The following is a 24276-nucleotide window of genomic DNA, read 5'->3' as shown; positions in this document are numbered from 1 at the left end:
ACTAACTTACGAAATAAAGTTTAGATACTATTATGCCACTCTTACAAACAAGTTTCACGTGTGGCTTGACTATACATTTTAAACAACAAAAGTTAGTAAGCTGTAGAGAAATAAGTTAAGAGAATGAGCTGTGGGCGTTTGATAAAGATGTCGTTAATATTACAAAACAAAACAAGTCTATAAAACAATGCAAACATGAATACCATATGCCTCCATTGTGACTGTGGCGCCAGTATATGAACCATCACGATTTATGGGAAAAGAACTGGGAGTCTGATTTTGTGAACAGTTCATAGGAGCGACTGATGCCTTCGTGCCATCAGGCGTTACAGCCTGAAAAATTTAAATATAGGTCATTCGTGAAAAGATGAAAGGAAAATGAATAGTGTTCAATCAGTACCAACATGTGGTGGAAAGTAATTGGGCTTAATAATCAGTATCAATTCTTTTGTTGTAGCAGTAGTATTGTTATCGCTGTTGTTGTTACTGTTGATGTATATTTGTCAACTTTATGGTTAGTACAATGTTCCATTACTTAAATTGTACTTAAACATGTAAATAGACTTATCAGATTAAGAAGTCCGCCATTCCATACAGTCACTTTGTTTTAATATTCACACTACTAACTACTAATATCAGATATTCATAAAAAATACTGACGAAACTTATGATGGAAAATTTGTGAGGTCCATGCAAACGGTATTTGATTATGTACAGTTACAGTTGTTTTTGGAACGATGGGCGTTTATTGTGTTGATTTTTATTTCATTTCAAAGCTTCAAGTCATACGAAGTTTCGACTGCAAGTAAAACTGTACCTTTCCAAAAACATATTGTTGTTATGTAGCCTGCAAAATATAAAAGAGGTAATACTCAAGTGACGTGTTTGTTGCCAAATCAAAGAACAACACAAACCTTCATCAAATAATGTGCCCTAATATTGATCACACACACAACTGAGTAGTGGGAGTAGAGACAGTGGGTTGGATCAATAGAGATTCAGCAACTTAACGTATTTTAACTACTCACGATGCAGCTAAATCTGTGATTCTTCACAGCGTCCACACTGGAGTCATTGTTGTACACCATGATGAAGTAATTTGTGCTGAAGATAAATGCAACGCACCAGAGATTTCCTCCAGCTTTAAAGGAAAAAGATTCATTTATGTTGACATATAAAACAAACATGATGACATGAAGTTGTTTTATAATCTAAACACAAAAATATTGACGAAAAGGGAGTCGCATTAATATAAAAATGTACTGGTCTGAACTTTCGTTAATGTTTCACTCCCGGTGAGCACCACATTTACATATCACTTATGAATGAAGCCAACATGCACGTGCCACCGAATGTTTTATATCTATTTAATAAGTTTGTATTGGATTTACATCCCTACGAAAAAAATAGAAAAATGTTTCTATATCACTTTTGTGAAAATCAGAACAACATAAATGAGTACTCCCAAGATAATATAACATTTTTTGAATATTGGCTGCAAAATTTCACCATTAATAAATGGAAACGTACAAAAATCTTTACGAATAATATCACATTTGGAACTAAGGAAATTACAGCTACCGTTCTTTCAAAATTTCTTAACATTTTAAGTCTAACGGCGTTCAGTACGATCCGAAGTAGTGTTATATTTCTCTTAACGAATTATGACATTTTTCCAATTATTGCATGGATGCAGTAGACTAAAACATTATACAACTACTTTTACAATAATAGCACTTCACAAAATATGGAGTTGTTTTCATTAAACAATGGAAGAACATGTAAATAATACAAATAGCAAACTCTGAAAATAACTAACTGGAAAAGGCCATTATTTGAGGACAAAGCGAATAGTTGAATGTCATCGTCTTGTTATCTATGCAGACGTTCCACATGTCATTGGATCCTGCACACGCTTGAGTTCCATCTGCCCCGATGTACTTATAGTCAAAAATGCCACGGATTGGATCCGGACAGTCTTGTTTGGCGGACTCCTCATAGCCTGTAGAAAAAGTGTATGTTACTCGAGGTTTTATTACGGTTTGTAAGTAGCATCCATACGTATGAAGATAACAAACATTCTATTTCATAAACAATACGATAACATGAGACCAATCCCTTTAAATTATCTTCGTCTGCTCTATAGTTTGTCCAGATCAAATGTTTTAATCTTAGTCAAGAGTGTAGAGAGGGACAGAGACAGAGAAACAGATAGAGAAATATAGAGTAATATGTACCTGATTTTATTAAAACATGGAACTGCTCTTTAGGCTCGATATCGCTGATTTCGCAAATTGTTCCAATATCGAGGGAATCATTGCCTGATATATGGATCCTTTCCCCGCCAACATAATTATTTTCTCCTGTAAAAGTAACATTGTCGTTTCAGCGGAATGAATAACCTCCGCATTCTCTGCGATAGTTCGGTTTAAGAATGACTGAAATATCAGACTTAATCTGTGCTCAAATTATACGGTTTTCCAGCGCAATAAGTACTCATTCATAAGTTGAAAACAGGAACCTTTGCAGCGTCTGTTACAGTTATGTCCAAATATGTACAAATTCTCATAGCGCCAACTTTGATGCTCATTCCAACTTCATGAAAAGTAAGATGTACAAGTTTTACCATATGAACCCTAAGTATACCAAACCTAAATGCCATGTATTAAAAAGAACTAAGAAATCGAAATAAATGTAAATAAAACGAAAAAACCATGCGTAAATCACAGAACTCTATAAATCATACAGTTGGTAAGTGGCCAACGACACAACATATACTAAGAATCTTCAAAATGCATTCAGAACCATATCTGCTATGAATACGTCAATTATACCTGATTAAGGAAAAAAGCGTTGAAAGATAAAATAGTTGTTCATTAAACAACACGATAGTCCACCCTCAGACAAAGATGTATTGGTATGGAAAGAGAAATAATGCAAATCGAGTTTCACCAATGCAAGTTTAGAGGGAAGCAGGATTAGATGAAGCCATTATAATATCAGAAAGTTGAATTCTTGCTAATAAGAATACATTTATAGAATTGATGTAATGTAATAAAAGAATACGTGTAACATTTAGTAAATAATTGAAGAGAGCAATATAATTATTTTGAATCGAAATTGCGGCTTTAAATCATATCGCCAAAGTTCAAAGAACTCATTTATAATACGTCTAAGATGAAATAAATATAATAAATAGAGAACAAAGCTACCAATATCAGAAAAAATGATTACTTTCACGCAGTTATTTTCACGTATCCCGACTTGCAAGGATGACAATGTACAACTTAAAAATTGACATTCATTTTAGTATGGAGATATCCATCTGATGATGTTATTACAAGCGACGAACAACGGATATATCTTGCCTTGCAAACAGCCAAATAATATATTCAAATCTGTAAAACAACTGAAACATACCATGGACCATGTAATAATAATAGGAGACGTCCGTTATCTTAGTCAGTTTCATACACATATAGGCGTAGTAGGGAACATTTCCACTTATTGAGTCCTCTGACCTGTACAGAAAGGAATATTTATTCAGCATTAGCTATACAAAAATAATATTAACTCCTCTCCAAATTATGTTCCATAAGAACAACTTTAGATTTTCGTCGTATTCTAGGATGAAGGGTTTAAAACCGTTGTCGATGTTGGTACAAGCGTAACCTGATGAGAACTTCAAATATCTTACTGACAACATAGTTTCTTTAACAATATACGTAGCATTTAAGGAGCAATTGTACTTAACTAGATGTGGATAAACAATACTAAAGCTATTGGAGTATTAGAGAAAAAATAAACTTACTTAAAAAGGAGATAACCCTGTGTATCGAACATGTAGGATTTCCAGCACTTCCAGTTACTGACGTTGTGTCCCTGAGCCCTCATTATCCAGCCTCGCATTTCGTTATTGGTAAAGGTGATGTCACCCTTGGTACTGTCCCTCCACAGGCTGTTGCTAAATACCGCTGGTAAATCACATGTAGCATCAGACCCAATAGTCGATGCTGTACAAAAGGAATATTACGAAATTTAGTAGACATTCATAACGTATTAATCCCAATTACAATCCTTCATCGTTTAGGAAAACAAGTACTGAACGTTTGTGGAGTTTTTTTTCTCTGATATTGATGATGTAAATATATAAATATTTACTACATAAAATAGCAGCTTCCATATGCTTTGACATCTTTAAGATTGTTCGATCATAACGAGTTAATGTCGTCCTTCGACCATTATAATTTTGTCCCCAATTTTAGGCCTAAAAACGATTCAAGATGGTAATTATTTTTAAGGAAATAGCCAATAAAATAAATTACTTACCGCAGGTGACTGCAAAATTAAAAACAAAAACATATTATAAATAAATGCACCTTAATGTAAGCTAATGCTACATTAATGCTGGTATCATCGATGAAGATTAAATTACAGAATGTGCCATGCTTATTACCGTACAAAAAAACTGATAGCACAACAAACCCGACTGCTGTGTCTGTATATATATATATATATATATATATATATATATATATATATATATATATATATATATATATATATATATATAAGGACACTATAATCCCATTCCCTTTTTAGCATGCGAAACATAGCTCACTTTATCTTATCACACGAGAAGCGACTGCACAAATTCTTTTACCGAAGTGAAGCTTATTGACATCAGATATTACAAGGCGCCGGTAATTGAGATATGCAAACTTATATGTTGTACAAACATTTCTGGAATTATACTAAACAGTTCTTAACAGTGCTTTGGACAAAATTAGAGATGTATATGTTATAACGTGTGTCTTTCAGAGCATGTTACAAAAATAATAAATATCATATAGTTCTATGTATTCCTGACTCCATGCAAAATATAAAGAAATATAATTTGTAGAAAACAAAAATTATTAATAAGTACAGTGAAATTCGTCAGCATTATGCGTAAATATTAATTACAACTTTTCGGCAAAGAAATGTATTTTGCATGGAAATGAAACATCCGCAACATGCTCGAAGTGAGATTATCCAGTGGGGATTTGAATAATGAGTAAGCAGATGAGACTAGCAGTACGGCCATCAGTCACATGGTACTAAATCGTGTTTCGAAAGACATTAATGTCTTCGTAGATGCATCATTGTTTAACCGATAAATATGCAGATGGAAATGAGCAAAATGATTTGAATATAAATAGCGTATTACCATTTGCCGTCATCGTTACTTTCGCGCCGATTTCTGTACCGTTGTGAAGTATCGCAAACATGTATGGTGTTTGATTCTCAGAGCAGTTTCCAGGAGACATTGATGCCGCAGTGCCATTAGACGAAATAGCCTGGAAGAATACGTTGTTGAAAAGGTTTCTGGCTTTATTGTCATTTTAACTATAATCAAAGAATCAGATCGAAACATTTCCTTGCATCAATCTAACATGCTAACAGGAAAGGAATGGAAATACATTTTCCTATAATAAGAAATACGCAAATAATAAACTCATTCAATTAATGACGTCTAGGACCTTTATAGGCATTCAAAAATTAAGTAGGTTAAATGTATGCTAACATAATATGATGGACGATAGGATAGAGATTTAAACAAATTTACTAACAGAATTATATTCACTACCAGAAGACAGGAACAATAAGAAAAGCAGTTCAGAATTCGTCTAAAGTAGTTCCGTTTGCACTTACAACAAACATATCTATTCTGAACTACAACAACAAACACTTTGCCTCTGATTAACACATAACATTGCTATTATCAGTCAAATACAGCATACTGAGAACTTACTTACCATGCATGTAAACCTGTAAGTATTTATGTTGTCTACGGTGGCATCATTGTTGTACACCATGACGTAAGTATGTGCATTCGTGATTGACGCAACACATGATACCGACCCATTATCTGAAAGAAATAAAATTGAGTTCCCACAATAGAATGCATTATTGCATTTTCGCGTATGTGAAATATGTAGATAAACAATTTTGGAAAACGGTTTCGCTTTCTTTAAGCTGTCATCTCGTTTGAATATTATTGTTCTTGCTGTCATCATGTTTCATATTTAATTCTATGTTACCTAACGTTTCTCATAGGATGGAAGGAAACAGCTCTGAGAGCATGAAATTATATAAGAATCACTGCAATAAATATTTATTTAAATAATATTTCAGAGGCTGGTGTTCGTTGGGTTCTAACAAAAGTCACTCCTTGTCCCTTACATGAGTAGGCCATTATTGTTGAACATTTGGTGTAATCGAAGGTCATGGTCTTGTTGTCGGTACATACATCCCATCTGTCATGCGACATAGCACATGACGTTTTTCCATCGGGTGCCTGGTGAACGTAATCGAAGATACCCCTAATTGGATTCGGACATGTTTGTTTAGCCTCTGACAGATGCCCTGCAATTCAAAAGGAAGTTGCAAACAAAGGATCGAGACTTTCAAAATCACCCATCACAGTTCTGGTATCTTTTCAGACAGATATCTGTATAGAAAATATAACAGGACGTATGAGCGTCTAATACCAGGATAACGAAACTGCAATTAACCTATTCATCCAGGCATGTTTCATTTCACCTCTAACAGATGGCCATTAGTTACAAAAGATAGGAGGTATAAGAACTCTACTTAAATGTTACTTCGGCTGCTTAGAACAGGAAAATACATCACCTGTAAGTTAGAGGTATAAATAAATCGAACCTGTTAATGTAATGTATTATATCACTTTGTGTGATGCATAATAGAAACAATATCTTAAATTGCTCTTTTAAATATGTTACTTGAACAATCCATATGGCATGTAGATTTGCACATTCTTTTTAAATACTATAAAAAAACAAAATCAATTCAGTAGATGACTAATGCTAGATGTGGAAACTGATATTACCGGACTTGACGATGACGTGGAACTGTTCAGGAGGTTCTATATTTCTTTCATTACATACAGCAGATACATTTTCAAGTGAAGCATTTTCTGTCACCAACACTCTTTCCTGGCCTGTTTGGGCTGTTTGGGCTGCAGTTACATAATACATATATGCGATAGATGGCAGAAGATAATCTAGTTTCTAACTTTAATTTTCCACATAAACGTAACTTATATTTAGAAGAAATAATTTTGGCTATATTTTCATCTAAGCAAAAATAAGAAGACACAAGTTCTAAATAACATGAAAAGTTACTAATTTAGAAGACTGTTCTATGTAGGTGAAAATCCAAACAAAATACGAAAGTGTCTGAACGTGCCAACAATATTTACACCCAGTGTAATAAACAACAAAAGTGGTAACTTCCTTATTTCGTTGGTGCAGATAGTACCATTGATCCTTCGATCGTTTGTGAGACATTGCCATTTAAACATTATTGAAGTCCTTGTCAACCAGCAAACACTGAAATCTATTTGGTACGTGTCTTATCCCTAGTAATATTACCAACAGTCCCTGAGTTGTGTGGAACAATTTGTATCTCTTAAAGTGGAACTGTTGATCAATTTAATTCAATCACATACAAGCCATAGAGACACCATGCGTCCCGACAAAAACTGGTACAGTAATGGAGAAATCGTACGTTCAGATGACGTGTAGTTTATGAAATTCGTTGAACAATACTATATTCGCTGCAAGCAGCTCATGCCCAATACTACTATTGGACTCTTTTCATAAATTTCAAATCCAATGTCCACTCATTGTTTATTATGCTGGTTTGGAATATTATTTTCTTTTCATTTGCTTTTGTGCAAGGGCTAATCAAGTAGTTAGAGAAATATCTAATTCGTCCTTAGAACGGATGTCTTTTAAGAACGTCTTTCGTTTTGCTGTTTAAATAAGTACAGGTTTCTTCATTTCCAAAGATCACATTCATTCTTTTTGCTACTTAATCATCGAATGACACATCATTTATTAAATACACATTACACGTCTTCCATGACATCATTAAGTTTAAGAAATATATCAGAAAAAAAAAAGAATCATATTTAGAAATACCTAATATTGATTATGCAAAAAACGGAACTTACCATTCAGTAGATAATATAAATACGAGTAGTTAGTTATCTTTGTGAGTTTCATACAGAGATAAGCGTATGAAGGAACCGTGCCGCTGATAGAATCAGAGAGTCTGAAACAAAACATAATTGTGAATCTCGACATGAGAAATCTGCTGATCAATACTGAACAGAAATGTAGTTTGGAAATAATAGCATTTGGACTCACCACTGTCTATTCCTAGAGATCGTGTTCATTGTATTGGTATATACTAATATCTAATTTAGGGATGATTAATAGTGGAATGAGGAATTATTGAATTGTTTATAAACTAGATATTTGTATGTAGTAATGTAGTTATAGAGGCAAGTAATCGAAATCACGAACACATTTACATTACTGTACATACTGATTTTCTATTAATATACGTTAAATATTTATTCACCACATTTCCTACAACTATGAGGTACTGAGAACAATTATGGTACCACAACGACGACAAAGAAATTTCCGTTGAATAGATATATAAACAATAAATTGTCAGATATAAATGACAACGTAATTCATTTGGAATGTTGAAAGACTGATATGCATACATATATGCAAAAGGCAAATAAGTTCGATTCCCAAATACCTGAACAAGAGATAGCCAGTTGTGTTGAAGTCACTACTGTCAAAGCATTTCCAGTTGGATACAGAATGCCCGAATGCCGTTATGGACCATCCTGACATTATATTCATGCTAAAGTTTATCTCCCCCTTGGTACTATCTATCCATGTCGAGTTTATGAACACGTTGTCGAATTGGCAGCTGTCAGCCAACGATGATGCTGCAGGAACATAAAACGAATTTATTCGTCAACAAAAATAAGAAGATAAATACGCAATGCTTTTGAAGGACGATTGGTTATGAACTTGTCAGAGAAAATCTATCCCTGTATCAGGGATGCATTACAAATAATATTGCAAGAAATATATTGAAAGCATATAATGTGTTAGAACGTGCTGATCAAATAATAATATTTATTTATTTTGTATAACCAAAGATTAATTTTTCTAATCGGTATACTATTTTCTTCTATTATAGATATATTATCAAATAGACTAAGAAGGACATTTATTCACCAGTGTTGATAATACTATATACTACGTGAATAATGAGTTCTTCTGAAGATAGTGTTGAATGTTTACTGGCGTCAAGGATAATTGTGAAGAATGTGGAGATTAACATATAAATGCGAAGATCACAAGTGTTAACCACTTACCACAACTCGCTGTAAAAGACAGAAAGAGAAACAAAAGTAAAATATATTTATTCCACGAGTAAAGAGATCGCATTATATAAAAAGAAACTCTAATTGATTGTTTGATTACAAATATTCTTCTAGAACTGTTCACCGATATATAGTACTATTTTGTTCGGGCGTTATGAAATGTAATAAGAGATGAAAATGAGACGGTTTAGCATACCGACTGCCCCACATATCTAACAACATCCATACATTCGGCAAGCTTTAAATATCTTTACGATATTTGTTTTTATATTCCAGGTTAGGTTCATTTCTGTGTGATTAAATCTTCTTGCCTCAACCGCAATTTCTTTTACTAAACATATTTTTAATTTAACGGATGATTTCGGTCTATGCAACGAATATGGGAAAGAAATTATATTTGCTTCCAAGCAAACCTTGGCTTAATAAATATTACATTGAAGTTGGATACTACTCCAGCTTTGATCAGCGTACTCAAGTTTTGAAATTAAAATGTCATTTGCCAGGCTTTAAAGTTGATGTGCCCAGCCTACGTAATGAAAAATATACTTATCGAAGAAAATCAGGATGATTTCTTATTTGAAGTAAATAATGCATGATTGTGATTGTTTATATGTTCTTCTGGGGCTTTTGTTTATTTTTCCTGAAAGATTAATTTTCATGAACTGGGGATAGCAAAATTCGGTAAATACAATACTGACCTTTTATAGACATACTAAGTTTAGCCCCGATTGAAGTTCCATTATGGCTTTTCACGAATTCATTGGGTGTCTGTCCCTCAGAGCAGTTGTTTGGTACCATAGAGGCATACTTCCCATCAGATGATATTGCCTGAAGGTTCAAATACATTGATATTTGCTTCTAGATATTTGCAGAAAACGAATTCCATTTTTGAATACACGCTTAAATGTATTTGCGTTTAATTGAATATAATGATATTTCGACATTCAAAATATTATTCAACACCAAAGAATATCAATTAATAAAAACTGTAATACATCACAACGTTCATTGTAACCAGATATTCGAAACCTCTTATCTTAGAGAGATTAGTCTGTCAATACATATGTATAACGTAGGCTTAGATTTGTCTCCAGCAAAGCATAACTGGGCCGGTAGAATGCATTATTCTGTATTTGTACACAACCTAGATACAATCATAATTGAAGGTATACATACAAAGCATGAAAATCTGTAAGTGTTGATATTGTCCACATCTGGATCGGAATTGTACACCATCACGTATGCGTGGGTGCGAACTATAGATGCTATGCAAAACACAGAGCCGCTTGCTGAAATAACGTATAGAAAATAAGCATAAATATTTGCGGATTCTTGAAATTTTAAACCGAAGTTTTTTATGAAACTTTAATGATGGAGGGCTAAATGCCTCGGCAAAATATTTGTTTTGCTTGTGATTTTAAAGGCGAGCTTAATATCGTTCAGTATTTCAGGCGTGAAGAATATTTAGTCATTATTTATAAGAAATAGAATGCAGAATATAGAAGAAGAATAATTGAGAACTATTACTTCTTCAAGTTCAATTTAATTTAACTATACCCTATTATGTGAAACATCTGACACAAATATTCAACAGATGTGTTTCATAAATGACCAGCTAGTGTGTAATTGCTAAATTTTGGTCTCGATTAATCAAGTAGTTTTTAAGTAGAAACATTTCATTTGACTCACCAGAATAGGCCATGACTTGATTGCAGGTAGTGTAATTAAAGTTCATGGTTTTGTTATCGTTGCATACTTTCCACTCGTCATTACTGGTCTGACATTTGATACTTCCGTCAGATCCATAATATATGTAATCATAATTTCCTCTGATGGCATCTGGACAATTTTGTTTTACATCGGATTCAAACCCTGGTAGAAGTACAAGTTATAAGTTATAAAAGACATCCAAACTACCTGATAATACCTAGTTGCAAATAATGTATTCATTTACTAAGAATGACGAAGAAAGATACTTGAGTAAAATGGCCTACCTTTGGGATCCTTAGGACAAAGTTTCTTACTGTTGCGGTTAACGTTTCGAAATAGTACGTGACTATACAAGCATTACAACATTACGTTATTATTGCCAAGTGAAAGAGAAATTAAACAAATATGCATAGCATCGGACAATAGATCTTAATCTTGCACCCTGTCGTAATATGCTTCTATTCATAACACATTTCCCCAAAAGAAAACCAAGCAAACACGTAAAGATCTCACGTACCTGATTTGATAAGAACATGGAATTGTTCCATTGGCTCTATGTTGTTCAGATTGCAAAGAGTTGTAGCATTCGCTATAGGGGTACTTGTCGACAAGTAAACTCTCTCCTGACCAACTAAAGGTTCTTGTGCTAAAGGCAAAAGAAAATATGTGACATTACACACATACCAGTACAATGTAATATTATAATTGACACTTATATCAGACATATATTCGTGTTAATTATTGTGATGCCGTATATCTTTCATCAGGGAACAAGAAGGCATAAATATTACTGACAGCTGTAAGAATTATCTTTTTGGAAAACAGCAGAGCACATAGACAATACTGGGAGACTAACATTGATTTCTGACACACGAACTATAATTTGTATCTTGTACAAATGATTTAGATCCCAGCCAAGAAGTGATCCCCGCTCTTTTTAACTTACCATGCAGAGATAATACATGTAAGACTTGGCACTCATTCTTGTAATTTCATGCATAGGTAGCCATAGTATTGGACAGGTCCGCTTATTGTCTCCATAAGTCTGCAAACACAATCCATATTAATGTAAATGAAAACAAAAGAATAGTTGCTGCGAAGCCTTTAACTCTCGTCACCAATAGCAATTATATAAATCAATCACATTCGTATGTATTTTTGTAATATTTATTCGTGGAAAGATATTACTAATTGTTTCTTTATACGATACCATAAAATACTGGATTTTCTAATACAAATAATCTTGTTAATTCACTGTAGTGCCCGTCAATAGATATCACAACATTAAGATCAAGAAAACTTGGATTTATTTAAAGACGCCTCCAGTGCCTAGTGGCAAGTATGGTATTTCTGCATGAAATCGACCTAAGGTTAAATCCAACAATCAGGAATTCCTTTATTTTCTTCATTGCTCCTTTCAGTATATGTTTTCCCTTGAGTTAGAAAAGAGAATTAAGTTTCAACGTATAATTCTGTGCGAATGTACACATAAACAAATCTTGACATAACAGGTAAACCACTGACATTATCTTGAGGTTACGTCATGCTACTTCAGTCTGTTATACATATTACCAGCCAATAGGTTCTAGAATAAAAGGCTAATTTTGTTGCTCCGAGTGAATAAAGAATTGACGTTTACTCGTGGAGTTTACAAAGTCGATGAATCTACCCGAGTCACTCAGAACAAAGCAATATCTTCTATTTTCATATAACCCGATCATCTTAAGTATTCGTATTATTTCTCTCGGTGATAAGAATCATTGTATCATTCTGCAAAAATGTAAAAGAGTTTCAATGTTTTGGATCGTCTGAGTCACCAACATCGCGTCAAGATTGCATACCAAAAACGCCTTTTGTTTCTAGATGCAATGTTTCGTGAAACGATTATTATATAAGAATACTTGACAGCCCAATAACACTAAAATGTTTTTATCAATGATCTTGCCAATGTCAACTACTGTCAATTTAGGAAACACATTTTTCGTTTCCAATAATATGGGGCAAGAATCGTTGATAATAATCTTCAGTTAAATGCACCCATGTAAGCTGATTTAGTTCGGTTATCCACTTTTTATTTGACATTAAGGCTTCTGTGAATCATTGAAGGCATGGATACTTTTCAGAGGAAACATATGAACATCACAATTACTCACCTGTACAAAAGAAATCCCTGAGATGTAAACATAGTACTATCAAGGCACTCCCAGTCCGACACTTTATGGCCAAAGGCCGTAAATGTCCAGCCAGACATGGTTTTCTCCGAATTGGTAATATTTCCCTTTGTACTATCCCGCCAAACTGAGTTCTTAAACACGTCAGGTAGTTCACACACAGTGCTAGTGGAGGGACTTTCCCCTAGGAATACAAATATGTCTACCTCTGAGAGACTTCATTCATATGTTAGCGTTATGGAAGCAAACATTTTCAACAAATAGTTAAGACATTCTACAAAACAAAACGCTTCGTTCACAATGAAATAATACTTGCAATAAGATGTTAAAAACCAGGTATATTAGCAATTTAGTTTGTATATAGACATTGAAATGTTGTTCATATTCCTAAATATTGATACAATGATATTAATTGACATTACAAAAATACAAACTTGTTGAAGAGACGATCATAACTCAGATTTATGCCAGCCTTTATGTACAAACTGTCCAGATAAAACAATGAAAAATGATTAGTGTTTTGAAAAGAGCGTGTCTCAGTTTATCTTTTTAATTATTAGTTTCATTTGTATACAACTTGCAGAATTGGGAAGCCGCTGTATCACTTACTGCAGGTATCTGAAAAAGAAGAAAATGCAGTTCATGACTTAGTCGTCCCAACATCATTCAATAGTAATTTATAATAAATCATGCTTAACTGATTTATTGAATAGGAAAATATATATATAGAGCATTGTCTGTGACATGATATTAATGATTTGACACTCCAATTTGTGCAAGAAAAGTGTAAGAAGTAAGACTATGAACATTGGTGACAAGGCAGATATGATGTGTGAATATGATAAAACCATTTCACACCGTATGCGGTCATGGTCACTTTGGCTCCAATATCCGATCCATTGTGATTCTGCGCAAAAGAGGTTGGAGTCTGTCCCTCGGTGCAGTTCCTCGGAACCATCGTTGCAAAGCTGCCGTTACTTGAAATAGCCTTTATAGGAAATAGTACACATCATTAATATGACAAGTTAAGTGGCTGGAACAAGTTAACTTTAAGATAATCCCTGAAAATGTACTAATAAAGTAATTGACGTGCCGTTTCAGGTTTGAAAAGAAAATATTTTTCAGGTGGTTGATTTACTATCGTTAAGAAACTAACGGACACAAATTAGTCTATTAGATCTCAGCAAGAAAACAGTTTAAAATACGCAAAATACACATATTTGATTCGTGTAATATGTAAATACTTACAAAACAAGAAAATTGGTATGTGTTGACATTATCGACGTTGCTGTCATTATTGTACACTACAAGATAGGTGTACGTTTTCCTCACAGCTACTACACACCATACATGTCCACTCCCTGAAATATTTATTACAAAATATATATCTGCTCCTAAAAAACTTATGAAAATCAATTAAGACAACAATGCTTCTCAATACCAAGAACAAATCTACAATGCAAGTTTTAATAACTTATTATATGTTTATTAAACTTTAGAAACTCTTATTAAATCATTCATCTTTTTGGTCGTATCATACTCCTTACATGTTTTGGTAACATTACTATTGATAAAGTTTATCATTCAAGTTCAACAGATCAAAGGTATAATATTTAAATTGGAATTTCATAATATGTTAACTAATTTTGCATTTTTAACAATTGGTTTCATTCCTTTAAAATAGTTTTATGAGAACAAAATCTTCCTGTTCGTCATGGGTAACGTGTCTTTTTTATAAAATGCGTAGATAAATGAAGGAATTGTATTGTACACAAGATATAAAAGTCTTCTGCATAGTATTTAGCAATTCATTTTATCTGCATCTGCATAACTATAGATATATATCCGATTGACAAATGGAAGCACACGTGTGATTCTTAACCATAGCAAGTTGTCCCTGACACTTACTTGAAAAGGCCATCATTTGTGAACAAAGTGAGTAGTTGAATGTCATCGTCTTGTTATCTATACAGACGTTCCACATGGCATGGGATCCTGCACAGGCTTGAGTTCCATCTGCCCCGATGTACTTATAGTCAAACATACCACGGATTGGATCCGGACAATCTTGTTTGGCGGACTCCTCAAAACCTGTACATACGAACTTATATGTCAATTATGCGAGGTTTTGTGCTGCTTTAAGCTTAGGATATGTACAGTTCACAAGTACATGAGGACCTCTTTCATTCAAACTAATTTAGAATGACGCACATTCGATATAAATTATAAAATCAAATGTTTAGATTCGACTTTATTCATCTGCATTTTTGGTCATCCAGTGAAAATGTTTTCCTTTTATATGCCAGTTTATGGAGAGAGAGAAAGAGAGAGATACAGAGAGAGAGAGAGAGAGAGAGAGAGAGAGAGAGAGAGAGAGAGAGAGAGAAAGAGAGAGAGAAGAAGAAGAAGTACCTGATTTAATAAGAACATGGAATTGTTCTGCAGGCTCTATATTGCTGGTCTGGCAAATAGTTTCAATATCCAGGGAGTCATTGCTTGATATATGGATCCTTTCCCCACCGACATAATCATTTTCTCCTTTAAAAGAAATATTGTCGTTTCAGTAGACTGATGAACTAATTTCGTGCAATGTTTTCCTTAGACCATTTATCATCTATAAGCTCTAAATGTGCGCTAGTTTTGCGCGGTTTCCCTCTCATTCATTCGCTAAAAGAACAAAGAACCTTTTCAAAAAGACACACATAGCGACACATTCGATGTTCATTCCAAGTGGATACAAATAAGATGGACTATTTTTAACATGTGACACATATGCATCACAGACATAAACCACATATATGAATGTGTTCGTAGGAATCAAAATACATGTATAACGAAGAAACACCAAGCGAAAATCACTAAACTCAAAATCGTACAATTGTTAATGGTCAAGACTAAATAATTAAAACGATCTTTCAAACTGACCAGGTACATTGCTATTATCTTTACATCAATAATTATACCCGATTTCAAAAACGCGTTGAAAACTAAAGGAGTAGTTAATTACACAACGCGATATCCTATGATCAGACACATATGCATTGGTGTGAATATAGACATAATGTATATCCAATACATCCCATGCAAGATCTGAATGAAACATTTTTCTGACAAAGATAAAACATCAAGATGACTTCCTGCTCATAACAATTAAAACTTACCATGGACCATGTAATAATAATAGGACACGTCCGTTATCTTAGTCAGTTTCATACACATGTAAGCGTAGTAGGGAACATTTCCACTTATTGAGTCCTCTGACCTGTACAGAAAGGAAGATTTATTCAGCATTAGCTATACAAAAATAATATTAACTTCTCTCCAAATTATGTTCCATAAGAACAACTTTAGATTTTCGTGGTATTCTAGGATGAAGGGTTTAAAACGGTTGTCGATGTTGGTACAAGCGTAACCTGATGAGAACTTCAAATATCTTACTGACAACATAGTTTCTTTAACAATATACGTAGCATTTCAGGAGCAATTGTACTGAACTAAATGTGGATAAACAATACTAAAGCTATTGGAGTATTAGAGAAAAAATAAACTTACTTAAAAAGGAGATAACCCTGTGTATCGAACATGTAGGATTTCCAGCACTTCCAGTTACTGACGTTGTGTCCCTGAGCCCTCATTGTCCAGCCTCGCATTTCGTTATTGGTAAATGTGATGTCACCCTTGGTACTGTCCCTCCACAGGCTGTTGCTAAATACCGCTGGTAAATCACATGTAGCATCAGACCCAATAGTCGATGCTGTGCAAAAGGAATATTACGAAATTTAGTAGACATTCATAACGTATTAATTCCAATTACAATTCTTCATCGTTTAGGAAAACAAGTACTGAACGTTTGTGGTTTTTTTTTTCTCTGATATTGATGATGTAAATATATAAATATTTACTACATAAAATAGCAGCTTCCATATGCTTTGACATCTTTAAGATTGTTCGATCATAACGACTTAATGTCGTCCTTCGACCATTATAATTTGTTCCCCAATTTTAGGCCTAAAAACGATTCAAGATGGTACATATTTTTAAGGAAATAGCCAATAAAATAAATTACTTACCGCAGGTGACTGCAAAATTAAAAACAAAAACATATTATAAATAAATGCACCTTAATGTAAGCTAATGCTACATTAATGCTGGTATCATCGATGAAGATTAAATTACAGAATGTGCCATGCTTATTACCGTACAAAAAAACTGATAGCACAACAAACCCGACTGCTGTGTCTGTATATATATATATATATATATATATATATATATATATATATATATATATATATATATATATATATATAAGGACACTATAATCCCATTCCCTTTTTAGCATGCGAAACATAGCTCACTTTATCTTATCACACGAGAAGCGACTGCACAAATTCTTTTACCGAAGTGAAGCTTATTGACATCAGATATTACAAGGCGCCGGTAATTGAGATATGCAAACTTATATGTTGTACAAACATTTCTGGAATTATACTAAACAGTTCTTAACAGTGCTTTGGACAAAATTAGAGATGTATATGTTATAACGTGTGCCTTTCAGAGCATGTTACAAAAATAATAAATATCATATAGTTCTATGTATTCCTGACTCCATGCAAAATATAAAGAAATATAATTTGTAGAAAACAAAAATTATTAATAAGTACAGTGAAATTCGTCAGCATTATGCGTAAATATTAATTACAACTTTTCGGCAAAGAAATGTATTTTGCATGGAAATGAAACATCCGCAACATGCTCGAAGTGAGATTATCCAGTGGGGATTTGAATAATGAGTAAGCAGATGAGACTAGCAGTACGGCCATCAGTCACATGGTACTAAATCGTGTTTCGAAAGACATTAATGTCTTCGTAGATGCATCATTGTTTAACCGATAAATATGCAGATGGAAATGAGCAAAATGATTTGAATATAAATAGCGTATTACCATTTGCCGTCATCGTTACTTTCGCGCCGATTTCTGTACCGTTGTGAAGTATCGCAAACATGTATGGTGTTTGATTCTCAGAGCAGTTTCCAGGAGACATTGATGCCGCAGTGCCATTAGACGAAATAGCCTGGAAGAATACGTTGTTGAAAAGGTTTCTGGCTTTATTGTCATTTTAACTATAATCAAAGAATCAGATCGAAACATTTCCTTGCATCAATCTAACATGCTAACAGGAAAGGAATGGAAATACATTTTCCTATAATAAGAAATACGCAAATAATAAACTCATTCAATTAATGACGTCTAGGACCTTTATAGGCATTCAAAAATTAAGTAGGTTAAATGTATGCTAACATAATATGATGGACGATAGGATAGAGATTTAAACAAATTTACTAACAGAATTATATCGACTACCAGAAGACAGGAACAATAAGAAAAGCAGTTCAGAATTCGTCTAAAGTAGTTCCGTTTGCACTTACAACAAACATATCTATTCTGAACTACAACAACAAACACTTTGCCTCTGATTAACACATAACATTGCTATTATCAGTCAAATACAGCATACTGAGAACTTACTTACCATGCATGTAAACCTGTAAGTATTTATGTTGTCTACGGTGGCATCATTGTTGTACACCATGACGTAAGTATGTGCATTCGTGATTGACGCAACACATGATACCGACCCATTATCTGAAAGAAATAAAATTGAGTTCCCACAATAGAATGCATCATTGCATTTTCGTGTATGTGAAATATGTAAACAATTTTGGAAAATGGTTTCGCTTTCTTTAAGCTGTCATCTCGTTTGAATATTATTGTTCTTGCTGTCATCATGTTTCATATTTAATTCTATGTTACCTAACGTTTCTCATAGGATGGAAGGAAACAGCTCTGAGAGCATGAAATTATATAAGAATCACTGCAATAAATATTTATTTAAATAATATTTCAGAGGCTGGTGTTCGTTGGGTTCTAACAAAAGTCACTCCTTGTCCCTTACATGAGTAGGCCATTATTGTTGAACATTTGGTGTAATCGAAGGTCATGGTCTTGTTGTCGGTACATACATCCCATCTGTCATGCGACATAGCACATGACGTTTTTCCATCGGGTGCCTGGTGAACGTAATCGAAGATACCCCTAATTGGATTCGGACATGTTTGTTTAGCCTCTGACAGATGCCCTGCAATTCAAAAGGAAGTTGCAAACAAAGGATCGAGACTTTCAAAATCACCCATCACAGTTCTGGTATCTTTTCAGACAGATATCTGTATAGAAAATATAACAGGACGTATGAGCGTCTAATACCAGGATAACGAAACTGCAATTAACCTATTCATCCAGGCATGTTTCATTTCACCTCTAACAGATGGCCATTAGTTACAAAAGATAGGAGGTATAAGAACTCTACTTAAATGTTACTTCGGCTGCTTAGAACAGGAAAATACATCACCTGTAAGTTAGAGGTATAAATAAATCGAACCTGTTAATGTAATGTATTATATCACTTTGTGTGATGCATAATAGAAACAATATCTTAAATTGCTCTTTTAAATATGTTACTTGAACAATCCATATGGCATGTAGATTTGCACATTCTTTTTAAATACTATAAAAAAACAAAATCAATTCAGTAGATGACTAATGCTAGATGTGGAAACTGATATTACCGGACTTGACGATGACGTGGAACTGTTCAGGAGGTTCTATATTTCTTTCATTACATACAGCAGATACATTTTCAAGTGAAGCATTTTCTGTCACCAACACTCTTTCCTGGTCTGTTTGGGCTGTTTGGGCTGCAGTTACATAATACATATATGCGATAGATGGCAGAAGATAATCTAGTTTCTAACTTTAATTTTCCACATAAACGTAACTTATATTTAGAAGAAATAATTTTGGCTATATTTTCATCTAAGCAAAAATAAGAAGACACAAGTTCTAAATAACATGAAAAGTTACTAATTTAGAAGACTGTTCTATGTAGGTGAAAATCCAAACAAAATACGAAAGTGTCTGAACGTGCCAACAATATTTACACCCAGTGTAATAAACAACAAAAGTGGTAACTTCCTTATTTCGTTGGTGCAGATAGTACCATTGATCCTTCGATCGTTTGTGAGACATTGCCATTTAAACATTATTGAAGTCCTTGTCAACCAGCAAACACTGAAATCTATTTGGTACGTGTCTTATCCCTAGTAATATTACCAACAGTCCCTGAGTTGTGTGGAACAATTTGTATCTCTTAAAGTGGAACTGTTGATCAATTTAATTCAATCACATACAAGCCATAGAGACACCATGCGTCCCGACAAAAACTGGTACAGTAATGGAGAAATCGTACGTTCAGATGACGTGTAGTTTATGAAATTCGTTGAACAATACTATATTCGCTGCAAGCAGCTCATGCCCAATACTACTATTGGACTCTTTTCATAAATTTCAAATCCAATGTCCACTCATTGTTTATTATGCTGGTTTGGAATATTATTTTCTTTTCATTTGCTTTTGTGCAAGGGCTAATCAAGTAGTTAGAGAAATATCTAATTCGTCCTTAGAACGGATGTCTTTTAAGAACGTCTTTCGTTTTGCTGTTTAAATAAGTACAGGTTTCTTCATTTCCAAAGATCACATTCATTCTTTTTGCTACTTAATCATCGAATGACACATCATTTATTAAATACACATTACACGTCTTCCATGACATCATTAAGTTTAAGAAATATATCAGAAAAAAAAAAGAATCATATTTAGAAATACCTAATATTGATTATGCAAAAAACGGAACTTACCATTCAGTAGATAATATAAATACGAGTAGTTAGTTATCTTTGTGAGTTTCATACAGAGATAAGCGTATGAAGGAACCGTGCCGCTGATAGAATCAGAGAGTCTGAAACAAAACATAATTGTGAATCTCGACATGAGAAATCTGCTGATCAATACTGAACAGAAATGTAGTTTGGAAATAATAGCATTTGGACTCACCACTGTCTATTCCTAGAGATCGTGTTCATTGTATTGGTATATACTAATATCTAATTTAGGGATGATTAATAGTGGAATGAGGAATTATTGAATTGTTTATAAACTAGATATTTGTATGTAGTAATGTAGTTATAGAGGCAAGTAATCGAAATCACGAACACATTTACATTACTGTACATACTGATTTTCTATTAATATACGTTAAATATTTATTCACCACATTTCCTACAACTATGAGGTACTGAGAACAATTATGGTACCACAACGACGACAAAGAAATTTCCGTTGAATAGATATATAAACAATAAATTGTCAGATATAAATGACAACGTAATTCATTTGGAATGTTGAAAGACTGATATGCATACATATATGCAAAAGGCAAATAAGTTCGATTCCCAAATACCTGAACAAGAGATAGCCAGTTGTGTTGAAGTCACTACTGTCAAAGCATTTCCAGTTGGATACAGAATGCCCGAATGCCGTTATGGACCATCCTGACATTATATTCATGCTAAAGTTTATCTCCCCCTTGGTACTATCTATCCATGTCGAGTTTATGAACACGTTGTCGAATTGGCAGCTGTCAGCCAACGATGATGCTGCAGGAACATAAAACGAATTTATTCGTCAACAAAAATAAGAAGATAAATACGCAATGCTTTTGAAGGACGATTGGTTATGAACTTGTCAGAGAAAATCTATCCCTGTATCAGGGATGCATTACAAATAATATTGCAAGAAATATATTGAAAGCATATAATGTGTTAGAACGTGCTGATCAAATAATAATATTTATTTATTTTGTATAACCAAAGATTAATTTTTCTAATCGGTATACTATTTTCTTCTATTATAGATATATTATCAAATAGACTAAGAAGGACATTTATTCACCAGTGTTGATAATACTATATACTACGTGAATAATGAGTTCTTCTGAAGATAGTGTTGAATGTTTACTGGCGTCAAGGATAATTGTGAAGAATGTGGAGATTAACATATAAATGCGAAGATCACAAGTGTTAACCACTTACCACAACTCGCTGTAAAAGACAGAAAGAGAAACAAAAGTAAAATATATTTATTCCACGAGTAAAGAGATCGCATTATATAAAAAGAAACTCTAATTGATTGTTTGATTACAAATATTCTTCTAGAACTGTTCACCGATATATAGTACTATTTTGTTCGGGCGTTATGAAATGTAATAAGAGATGAAAATGAGACGGTTTAGCATACCGACTGCCCCACATATCTAACAACATCCATACATTCGGCAAGCTTTAAATATCTTTACGATATTTGTTTTTATATTCCAGGTTAGGTTCATTTCTGTGTGATTAAATCTTCTTGCCTCAACCGCAATTTCTTTTACTAAACATATTTTTAATTTAACGGATGATTTCGGTCTATGCAACGAATATGGGAAAGAAATTATATTTGCTTCCAAGCAAACCTTGGCTTAATAAATATTACATTGAAGTTGGATACTACTCCAGCTTTGATCAGCGTACTCAAGTTTTGAAATTAAAATGTCATTTGCCAGGCTTTAAAGTTGATGTGCCCAGCCTACGTAATGAAAAATATACTTATCGAAGAAAATCAGGATGATTTCTTATTTGAAGTAAATAATGCATGATTGTGATTGTTTATATGTTCTTCTGGGGCTTTTGTTTATTTTTCCTGAAAGATTAATTTTCATGAACTGGGGATAGCAAAATTCGGTAAATACAATACTGACCTTTTATAGACATACTAAGTTTAGCCCCGATTGAAGTTCCATTATGGCTTTTCACGAATTCATTGGGTGTCTGTCCCTCAGAGCAGTTGTTTGGTACCATAGAGGCATACTTCCCATCAGATGATATTGCCTGAAGGTTCAAATACATTGATATTTGCTTCTAGATATTTGCAGAAAACGAATTCCATTTTTGAATACACGCTTAAATGTATTTGCGTTTAATTGAATATAATGATATTTCGACATTCAAAATATTATTCAACACCAAAGAATATCAATTAATAAAAACTGTAATACATCACAACGTTCATTGTAACCAGATATTCGAAACCTCTTATCTTAGAGAGATTAGTCTGTCAATACATATGTATAACGTAGGCTTAGATTTGTCTCCAGCAAAGCATAACTGGGCCGGTAGAATGCATTATTCTGTATTTGTACACAACCTAGATACAATCATAATTGAAGGTATACATACAAAGCATGAAAATCTGTAAGTGTTGATATTGTCCACATCTGGATCGGAATTGTACACCATCACGTATGCGTGGGTGCGAACTATAGATGCTATGCAAAACACAGAGCCGCTTGCTGAAATAACGTATAGAAAATAAGCATAAATATTTGCGGATTCTTGAAATTTTAAACCGAAGTTTTTTATGAAACTTTAATGATGGAGGGCTAAATGCCTCGGCAAAATATTTGTTTTGCTTGTGATTTTAAAGGCGAGCTTAATATCGTTCAGTATTTCAGGCGTGAAGAATATTTAGTCCATTATTTATAAGAAATAGAATGCAGAATATAGAAGAAGAATAATTGAGAACTATTACTTCTTCAAGTTCAATTTAATTTAACTATACCCTATTATGTGAAACATCTGACACAAATATTCAACAGATGTGTTTCATAAATGACCAGCTAGTGTGTAATTGCTAAATTTTGGTCTCGATTAATCAAGTAGTTTTTAAGTAGAAACATTTCATTTGACTCACCAGAATAGGCCATGACTTGATTGCAGGTAGTGTAATTAAAGTTCATGGTTTTGTTATCGTTGCATACTTTCCACTCGTCATTACTGGTCTGACATTTGATACTTCCGTCAGATCCATAATATATGTAATCATAATTTCCTCTGATGGCATCTGGACAATTCTGTTTTACATCGGATTCAAACCCTGGTAGAAGTACAAGTTATAAGTTATAAAAGACATCCAAACTACCTGATAATACCTAGTTGCAAATAATGTATTCATTTACTAAGAATGACGAAGAAAGATACTTGAGTAAAATGGCCTACCTTTGGGATCCTTAGGACAAAGTTTCTTACTGTTGCGGTTAACGTTTCGAAATAGTACGTGACTATACAAGCATTACAACATTACGTTATTATTGCCAAGTGAAAGAGAAATTAAACAAATATGCATAGCATCGGAC

At 33.5% G+C, this 24276-nt stretch overlaps 3 protein-coding genes across 3 annotated transcripts in view; all 3 read right to left on the bottom strand.

Moving 5' to 3' along the window:
* Nucleotides 1–177: 177 nt before the first annotated feature.
* LOC149796995 (uncharacterized) lies at nucleotides 178–8797 on the bottom strand. The gene is made up of 13 exons (XM_089960686.1): nucleotides 8626–8797; nucleotides 8024–8124; nucleotides 6896–7024; nucleotides 6226–6408; nucleotides 5799–5911; nucleotides 5210–5339; nucleotides 4330–4338; nucleotides 3812–4013; nucleotides 3421–3521; nucleotides 2238–2363; nucleotides 1820–2002; nucleotides 1029–1141; nucleotides 178–333 (listed from the first exon to the last, which is right to left on the bottom strand). The coding sequence occupies exons 1-13, from the start codon at nucleotides 8730–8732 to the stop codon at nucleotides 178–180; spliced, it is 1653 nt and encodes a 550-aa protein (XP_089816812.1). The 5' UTR covers nucleotides 8733–8797.
* A 5148-nt stretch (nucleotides 8798–13945) lies between these two features.
* On the bottom strand, nucleotides 13946–21676 carry LOC149796994 (uncharacterized). The gene is made up of 12 exons (XM_089960685.1): nucleotides 21505–21676; nucleotides 20903–21003; nucleotides 19775–19903; nucleotides 19105–19287; nucleotides 18682–18794; nucleotides 18093–18222; nucleotides 16699–16900; nucleotides 16308–16408; nucleotides 15559–15684; nucleotides 15055–15237; nucleotides 14395–14507; nucleotides 13946–14134 (listed from the first exon to the last, which is right to left on the bottom strand). Exons 1-12 carry the CDS (start codon nucleotides 21609–21611, stop codon nucleotides 13946–13948), a joined length of 1677 nt encoding a protein of 558 aa, XP_089816811.1. The 5' UTR covers nucleotides 21612–21676.
* Nucleotides 21677–23760: 2084 nt separating this feature from the next.
* Nucleotides 23761–24276, bottom strand: part of LOC149796993 (uncharacterized) — an 88420-nt gene continuing 87904 nt past the window's right edge. The window contains exon 122 of the mRNA XM_089960683.1: nucleotides 23761–24017. Coding sequence (XP_089816809.1) covers nucleotides 23761–24017 — 257 coding nt within the window. The remainder of the gene's footprint in view (nucleotides 24018–24276) is intronic.

The sequence above is a fragment of the Sinohyriopsis cumingii genome, chromosome 6 (genome assembly GCF_028554795.1).
Source record: "Sinohyriopsis cumingii isolate HCF-2022 chromosome 6, ASM2855479v2, whole genome shotgun sequence".
Lineage (NCBI taxonomy): Eukaryota > Metazoa > Mollusca > Bivalvia > Unionida > Unionidae > Sinohyriopsis > Sinohyriopsis cumingii.
This window is presented reverse-complemented; position numbering and strand designations above follow the sequence as displayed.